This window comes from Schistocerca gregaria, chromosome X, assembly GCF_023897955.1.
Source record: "Schistocerca gregaria isolate iqSchGreg1 chromosome X, iqSchGreg1.2, whole genome shotgun sequence".
Taxonomy (NCBI): Eukaryota; Metazoa; Arthropoda; class Insecta; order Orthoptera; family Acrididae; genus Schistocerca; species Schistocerca gregaria.
The window spans coordinates 768514878-768524024 of NC_064931.1; the positions used below are offsets into that span (position 1 = coordinate 768514878).

Consider the following 9147-nt stretch of genomic DNA (forward strand, 5'->3'; position numbering starts at 1 on the left):
CTGCGCAACTAGCGCCATTCGACGGCCAACACCGCGGTTCCTGGTGTGTCCGCTGTGCCGTGCGTGTGATCATTGCTTGTACAGCCCTCTCGCAGTGTCCGGAGCAAGTATGGTGGGTCTGACACACCGGTGTCAATGTGTTCTTTTTTCCATTTCCAGGAGTGTATTTTGGGTTGTCTTGTTTCCGGAACCGTTGGACTACACGCATCGCGAGTACGCTGCCTGTATTTACAGGGAAATTTGTCTGATGTACCATTCCTATTATGCTGCACCCCCCCCCCCCTCCCCCCTGGGACCTATAGTGACAGTGAGACCATTGCTAACAAGCGCATCTTGGCGTAATATTTCTTTGTAGGGTTTTCAGTTTCATAAATACACCTTCTTATGTACTATCCAAGGTTAAGATCCACTGTTCAAAGACAGAGAGGCTTGGTTGCATGTTTCGACGATCAATATTAGTGTTTAATTTATTCATCAGTGAGTGTAGACCATGGCGCACGTTTACCTCCCACTTATTTAACATTACTACGGGTACTGCTGATTGTATGTGTTTACTTTTTGCTCTGATTGTCATGTTCTGTGGAATTGTACCCCACTTGGTCCGTTAAAGGACGACTGTGATGTTGATATAACAATTTATTATTAGATTATTGAATAATAACATAAGTCATAATAACGTTATCTTGATTAATTTCTATCCCACAGTCACTATGAAATTTATAATGCGTTTATGGGCTGCTCCCCTGTGCTCTTATCTCCTTACTTAAATGTGCAGTTGCAGTGAGCACAGACTATTATGAGGATTTTACCTTCAACATAATAGGTATTCCCACAAGCTGCCATCAGCACCAACATTTCTCAGTTCTTTGCATGCATCTTATGCCAGCACAAGATAAGTTATTGTGGCCGAGAGCTTTGAGACTTCAAGTTGATCCTGAATATGTTTGGAGTGGCTATTCTATTACAGCTTCATTTCTAAAGAAGTGTTAGGTTCTTCAAAGTGATATCTTACATCCTGATAGCACGTGTTCTTTCTATAAGGTAGTACATTTTGTGTGATTATAATGTTCCATTCATTTAAAATATATTCTGACCACCCCATATTATCTTCGTTACACCTACTTCTGAATATATATATATCAGTCAAATCGAAGCTAGATCCCATTAATATTCCTTCTTGGGCGAACATTTTGCATAAAAAAGGGACATATTTTATGGGTATTTCCACTAATGTCAGCTCAGTTACGTACTTCGTTTAGTTCAAAAAATAAGTAGGAAGCTTTCAGACTATAACACTAAACCACTGTTTTCATAGTCAACAGCCCCGAGCCACGTTTCTGTGGTGATGCTCGAGCTGGAGGTAGCCAGTTCGAATCTTGATGATACAAGATATGTTCATCAACATAATTGGGATCGTGTGTGTGTTCACCGAACTGTGCTCCCCTGGTTAAATCCCAAATACTTCCACAGAGTGTGGCGGAGGATAAAAATGCGACGTTTGCATGACGGCCACCCAAGTTAAGTAAATAATCCCGACGATTTGCGTCCGTGTTCTCAGTTGGTGCTAGGATTTATTGAATCCGGTCTAGTGAAGGACTCTGACAACAAAGTGAGCCTCTGCTGTCATAGGGGTGGGTCATCCACCGCTGTGCTTCTGCCCCAATAACAGCCGCAGCTGTCTATAACAGGCTTCGACACGTAAGCTCCGGTTAAACACATGAAGTCTATATTGCAGTAATTAATAGGCAATAAAACAAATCAAATTAAATTTAGCATTAAGTGGAAAACAATCACTAGATAATGTAGACAAAATAGTGGCGACGTTAAGATGAATACTGAATATTATATTCACAATAATAACACAAAAATAAGTTGATCTTACTCAAAATTATTAAATGCCTCCCGGCTTCGCCGTTAAGTTAACGAATTAGAATCGTACCCAAGTGCTGTGCGAAATAGCGAATAACATTTGGCAGATTCCCCAGTTAAACTATTTACCTTGAAAACAAACAAAAGTCCACATATCGGCAACACGCTGCGGTAAAAGTTCATCACTGCTGCTGCTTCACTGTCTCCTAAAGTGCAGCGTGAAATAAACTAACGCTTGAGCCACATTTAAGTGCTCCATTTGAGAAAGTATACATCACTCGAAAGCAGCGTGAAATCTTCAAAGAATAAACTGATCAGCAACTTAAGGTATGATGTTATTGCTGGAAGTTATAGAAGCCCTGAAACACAGTCAACAAAATATACTTCAAACTCTACCATCTGCAAAATTTCAAAGCATTGAAACGGTGCGGCTGGATGGCCGCCAAGAAACTAGCTTCAGCTCCTGCTGAAGAGTTCCCAGACTCCCCAATCCCTGCCACGCTGACAGGTGACAAGCCCACAACAGACTGAACACGAAAGAAGCCATATGAGCAAATGCACGAGACGCGACAGCGCCTCCTACGTAACACCTCGAAAACCAGATCATGCCTCTCGTGTTCATAACTTGTAACGAAAGTTAGGTTTAAATTGGAAATACATCGCTTTTCCTACAGCTGAAGGTATTGAAATGAGTGCCTGTCCACACTGGTCACTTTCCAACCTTACCGGGAATTGTAACATACGTATTACAGCAAATTTTAATAAAAAGTATAGTAATGTGCCATCACGAACAAATTTTACGAGGAAATACAAGTGAATATTTATGTATTGTAATAATCGCCTTTTTTGTAGCATTTGATAATTATAATATATTAAATTGAACTTGATTTATTTATTTATTTATTTATTTTTGCGTTATTGAATTTCACTTCTCCATCTGGGACGGGCTGGCAGCAGCATAGGCGCGGCTCTTCAGCCAAGAGACAGTAACTACTTAACAGGAAGACATTTTAAGCAACATAAAGCAGAAAATATGATGTAACATAGATACGAAAAGGGGTAGCATTATGGAAGAGAGCGTACAAAATGAGGTGACTGCAAAAATGGAGATAAAAAATCCAAATAAGTATATTGCACAAAAAACCACACACTAACGATTAAAAGAACACAGGGCGAAGTATGGCTGGAGGATAAAGTCAAGCACAAGATTAAAACCACAGCACTTGACGTCACTGAAGATTAGCACCAAACACAACACTGACGTAGCACTCGGATGATGAAAAACGAACTGGGAGGATTTGCCAGAGAAAGGGATATGAGAGAGAAAAGAAGAAAGGGGGGAAGGGGCGATGTTAGAGGGGGACAGAGAAGGGGAGAGGGGGGGCGCCGAACGGGGCTAGGGAGGGAAGGACAGGAGAGGAAAACAGCTAAGGAGGGAGTGCAGAGACTGAGAGGGGAGGTGGGGAAGGAGGAGAAACCGTTCTGGGAGAAGGAGGGGATGGGAAGAGGAGCCCTGAGGAGGAGGAGGACAAGGCCAGGCTACAGCTGGCAGGAAGGGTAGATGTCACGGCGAAGTTCATCATCATTGATGAAGGTTATGGAGGGCATGGTGGTAGAGAGAGGGGGGATACAGCGATAAAGGTGCGGCAACAGGCAGGGGGTGGAGAGGAAAGAGGACACCAGGGGGTGGGGGGGGATCAAGCGTGCAGACAGTGTAAAGGATGTGGAAAAGTTGTGGTAAGATCTTATGGGACCAAACTGCTGAGGTCATCGGTCCCTAAGCTTACACACTACTTAATTTAACTTAAACTAACGTATGCTAAGGACAACACACACACCCATGCCCGAGAGATGACTTGAACCTCCAATGGAGGGAGCCACGTGGACCGTGACAAGGTGCCTCAGACCACGCTGCTACCCCACATGGCAAAGGATGTCGATATGTTGGAGGAAAAGGTGGAGTGGGGGAAGGGGATGAGGTTATACAGGAGCCATGTGGGGAATGGAAGGCGGATATGGAAGGCAAGGTGGAGCGGCAGGTGTTCAAGGATTTGGAGGGCCTTATAAATATGGGCCGGTGGGGGGGGGGGGGGTGAATGGAGATCCAGGCAGCGCTGGCATAACAGAGGATAGGATGGATGAGGGATTTGTAGGTGTGGAGGATGGTGGAAGGATGCAATCCCCATATCTGGCCAGACAGGAGTTTCAGGAGGCAGAGGTGGGTATGGGCTTTCTGCTGGATGGTCAGGAGATAGGAGTCCAGGTGAGGTGGCGCTCGATGCTGAGGACAAGGTACTTCAGGGTGGAGATGACCTGGATGGGATGACCATAAATGGTTAGGTAGAAATCATGGAGATGGGAGGAGCGAGTGGTGCAGCCTATGATGATTGCCTAGGTCTTGGAGGGGTTGATACGAAGGAACCAGTGGGGAACTGGTCAAGGTGGGTTTGGAGGTGCATTGTGATTGTTGAAGGGTAGGATATAATGCCAGGAAGGCAGTGTCATCAGCATATTGGAGGAGGTGTACAAGTGGGGGTGGCTTGGGCATATCAGCAGTGTACAAGATATAGAGGAGAGGAGAGAGGCCAGAGCCCTGGGGGGATGCCAGCAGTGGGGTAAAAGATACGGGAGTTGGTGTTGTGGAGGGTGACATAGGGGGATGGTGTGAGAGGAAGGAAGCAACATTGATAGGTAGGGCGTAGATTTGGAGTTTAAAGAGGAGACTGGGATGCCCTAAGCACTTGTAGGCATTTTGGAGGTCGAGGGAAACAAAAAGGCGGACTGATGGGAGTTAAGTTGGAGGGAGAGAAGGTGGACAAGAGTTGGTCTTTGGCGGAGAAGGAGAACTGGAAGCGACACTGGGTAAGCGGGAGTAGGTGGTGTTGATTAAGGTGGTGATGGATACAATGCAAGAGGATAGATTCGAAGACCTTACTAAAGATGGAGGTAAGGCAGATGGGACGATAGGAAGAGGCAGCGAAGGAGGTTTGTTGGTTTTGAGTAACAAGAGGACATGGGAAGTTTTCCACAACTCAGGGTAGAAGCCAGTGGAGAGGATGAAGTTGTATAAATCGGCAAGGACAGTCAGGAAGGAGAAGGGGCATTCTTTGAGGTGGCAGTAGGTGACACAGTCGTGACCAGGGGCTGTGTTACATTTTGATCGGATGATAAGTTTAATGTCTTGTGCTGTGATTGGAGTGTTGATGTCATAGGGCGGTAACTGCCCCAAGTACTGGAGACTAGGAGCGACTGGAGTGACCGAGGTACCAGCACATTCCATGATAGTGGGAAAATAGGAATTATCAAAGTGGGTATTATCAGAGATAGAGAAGACCACAGAAATGTAGGAAGCGAAGTGGTTGGCCTTACTGAGGTTGTCAGGAAGGAGGCTGTCATTATGAAGAAGGTGGTAATGGGGTGCCAAATGGGAACCAGTAAGACTATGGAAGGCCATCCAGTACTTGTAGGAGGTTATAGGGAGGGTGGCTGAGGCATATGTAAAGGCAGGGAAGGGAGTGGGAGCCATAGCAGGTGTGGAGGCTGGGGGAAGGGAGTAGAGGTGGGGGTAGAAAGTGGGGGAGGAGATGGGGGAATGGGTGAGAGGACGGAGGGGAGGCGAGGTGTAACGAGGGAGGAGAGGGGAGGCACTCCAAGAAGTGATAGTGGAAGTGTCGGAGGGGGAGGTGTAGATGACAGTGGGGGTGGGAGAGCTCATGGTGAAGGCTGCGATGGACGGACTCGCAGCAAGGAGCGACGGTAACAGCGGCGGCGGCGGGAGCGGTGAGCACTGGGCGGCGGCGGTGGCGGCGGCGCCGGCTGCGAGCACCAGATGGCAGCGGCAGGGAGTAGCGAGAGGCAGCAGCCGCGAACTCCGGGCGGCGGCGAGCAGAAGCCGGTGGCGGCGGCGCCGGCTGCGAGCACCAGATGGCAGCGGCAGGGAGTAGCGAGAGGCAGCAGCCGCGAACTCCGGGCGGCGGCGAGCAGAAGCCGGTGGTGGCGGCGCCGGCTGCGAGCACCAGATGGCAGCGGCAGGGAGTAGCGAGAGGCAGCAGCCGCGAACTCCGGGCGGCGGCGAGCAGAAGCCGGTGGTGGCGGCGCCGGCTGCGAGCACCAGATGGCAGCGGCAGGGAGTAGCGAGAGGCAGCAGCCGCGAACTCCGGGCGGCGGCGAGCAGAAGCCGGTGGTGGCGGCGCCGGCTGCGAGCACCAGATGGCAGCGGCAGGGAGTAGCGAGAGGCAGCAGCCGCGAACTCCGGGCGGCGGCGAGCAGAAGCCGGTGGTGGCGGCGCCGGCTGCGAGCACCAGATGGCAGCGGCAGGGAGTAGCGAGAGGCAGCAGCCGCGAACTCCGGGCGGCGGCGAGCAGAAGCCGGTGGTGGCGGCGCCGGCTGCGAGCACCAGATGGCAGCGGCAGGGAGTAGCGAGAGGCAGCAGCCGCGAACTCCGGGCGGCGGCGAGCAGAAGCCGGTGGTGGCGGCGCCGGCTGCGAGCACCAGATGGCAGCGGCAGGGAGTAGCGAGAGGCAGCAGCCGCGAACTCCGGGCGGCGGCGAGCAGAAGCCGGTGGTGGCGGCGCCGGCTGCGAGCACCAGATGGCAGCGGCAGGGAGTAGCGAGAGGCAGCAGCCGCAAACTCCGGGCGTCGGCGAGCAGAAGCCGGTGGTGGCGAGCACCGGCCGGCAGCGACGGTGGCGGCGGCGACGGCGGCGGCGGTTGGCGGATGGAGGGACGCAGGGGCGGACGGAAGGCAGACGGCAGTGGGGAAGGGGACTCTTCAAAAAACATCTATTGCACCCTGAGAGTAGCCCAGGCGGCGTAACCCTCCGATTTGGAAGTTGAGGGGATCCAACCCTCAAGATGAACACTTTTTTTTTGTACTTTGTGATACAGTACAATACAGCTTCACTGGCCTTTCGTTGTCTAACTGTGTTGGTGGGGCAGTAAATTTAACTACAGTGCAGTGACATTGCATTACTGCAATACACATTGGAGGTGTTGCGGTGGGACTTGGAGTTCCGTACCACACCCCAATGGTGATAGTACTCATCAGTCAGGCATAAAAACTTAGTCTGACATGGGCAGGTAGGGTGGGAAAGTATTGGACGTAGAAAGAGGGGTGGGGAGCTAGTCCCACCAAAGGATGCAGCGGTGTTGGGTGTGCCAGGCCTATCATTAGCCATGGTCAGAATCCGATTCTTCTAGGATTGTTAGAGGAACCGGATGTCGATGCCATAAGTGTGGAAGTGTGGTCCCAAAGTGGCGTAACGCACGGACAGGGTCTCGCAGAGCATCCACTTTTTCATAGAGTCGCCACACGTTGTTGTTAATGGTTGTCTTGAGGGGGACGATATCCACTCATGGAGAGTCACAATTCTCGTGACTGGCAGGGCGTGCAGGCTCCACCTGAGAACCTTGTTCTGCAGGCTCTGCAACGTCCGCATCCTGGTGACACTAATCGTGACCCATGCAGTGGAGCCATACATGAGGGCTGGCAGGACAACTGCTTGGTAGATGCAGAGCTTGGTATGCAGGTTAAATTCCCTACTGAGGAAGAGGGGGTAGAAAGCCCTGGTCAGCTTTTGCCCCTTGTTGGTGACATACTCCACATAACAATGGAATAGTAACTTGTGGTTCGTCCTGACACCTAGATAGGTGGTCGTCGGGGACCAGGGCACTTGCATGCCTGCAATCGAAATATTGCGGCGGAGGACTGGGCGCCGTTTGGTGAAATAGACAGCTGTAGTTTTTGTTGGTCTGGCACCAGGTGATGGTGGCATCCACCTGTCGCTGAAGGCAGGCGACGACTGCATCAGTGATGCGGCCAGTGGTATATAGTGCTGTGTCGTCAGCATATTGTGCCAGGTGGCACTCATGAATAACTGGCATATCATTCACATAGATATTAAAAAGACAGGGAAACAACACCAATCCTTCTCGAGTGACTGCAGACAATTGGCAAATGCCAGAAAGCATTCCCTGTTGAGCCACTAGGAAAGTCCTACTGCAGAGGAAGTCATCAACAATCTTGACATAGATATCCAATATTGGGGTCTGCGTCATCGCCTTTAGCACTAGATTCTCGTGCCAGACCTTGTCGTACGTGTTCTGCAAGTCTAGAAAAACGGCAGCTGTCGACTTGGCGATACTGAAGCCTTTCCTGATGTGTTCAGTGATCCGTAGGACCTGAAGTTCGGCAGAGAGATGCGAAGTGAATCCAAACTGTTCAGGTCGGATCGTCCCAGCCGCAGCCAGAGGTTGGGAAAAGTCAGTGGAGGATCACAGATTCAAGGACCCTTGCCATGGTATTTAGAATGCTTATAGGCCTCTTGTTGGTGGGGACCATAGGGTCCTTGAACCACTTGGGGATCGCAATCAGCTTGGCTTGCTTCCACTGAGGGGGAAAAGGCCAGACGTAAGACAACGGTTTAAAATATTTGTGAACAAGATGAGAAGCGTGCGCAGAAGGTGGCAAAGATGTTCATTTAAAATTCCATCCATTCCACGGGCTGACTGGCCACATTTCCGTCGTAGGATCCGCTGTACTTCTGTCATGGACGTAAGGTGGGGGTCAGACAGAGGTGGACGGTTGTGGAAAGCGGCAACAGCTGTCAGGACATCGCGTTCATCCTGTAGTTCGTCCAGAGAAAGGTCCTGGACAAGGGGGTGGTTCTGAGCCTCGAACGCATCCGCCAGCGTTTCCATAATTTGGAGGGTATCACATGACAAACCCGCCGCCGTGGCAATAGGATGGGCAGCCGGTGGTATAGAACGTTGCAGGGCATGAATGAGAGCCCAGTCACACTTATGGTGTAGGAGGAAAGCGGTCATCCTGTCCTTCAATTGTTCGGACCTCCTGTCGGCGAGGTCTTGACAGAATCCGCGCTGGAGGCGTCTCATATGGCGTTTGTCCCGAGGAAACTGCTTCCACCGCTGGCGGTAGCAGTCCTTTTGCACCTTCAGCTCCCATAACATGGGAGGCAAATCGTCCATGAGGGTTAAAGCCTCAGGTACAACGGAGGTGGAGAGCTTCACTGCTTTCTGTATGTTGGCGGTAAGGTAATCCACAGCACAGACTATATTGGCATGTGTTGTCAAGTTGAGGTCGTGCCGAGTGGTGTTCTTAAGTACCCTAGTAAACTTGTCCCAATCGGTGAGGGTCACAGTGGAACGTACATCAACTGAAAGAGCAGCGTCGTGAGATGCACGAGTACTGGGTAATGATCAGAGGCCAGTTCGTGGAGAATTTCCTGTGAAAACTGAGCGGCGATGTTTTTGAATATGG

The 9147-nt window shown here is 50.5% G+C and overlaps 1 protein-coding gene across 1 annotated transcript; it reads right to left on the reverse strand.

The window, feature by feature from the left end:
• Positions 1–2204: 2204 nt before the first annotated feature.
• Positions 2205–6650, reverse strand: LOC126298309 (potassium/sodium hyperpolarization-activated cyclic nucleotide-gated channel 4-like). The gene is made up of 2 exons (XM_049989605.1): positions 5625–6650; positions 2205–2228 (listed from the first exon to the last, which is right to left on the reverse strand). Exons 1-2 carry the CDS (start codon positions 6648–6650, stop codon positions 2205–2207), a joined length of 1050 nt encoding a protein of 349 aa, XP_049845562.1.
• Positions 6651–9147: the final 2497 nt, after the last annotated feature.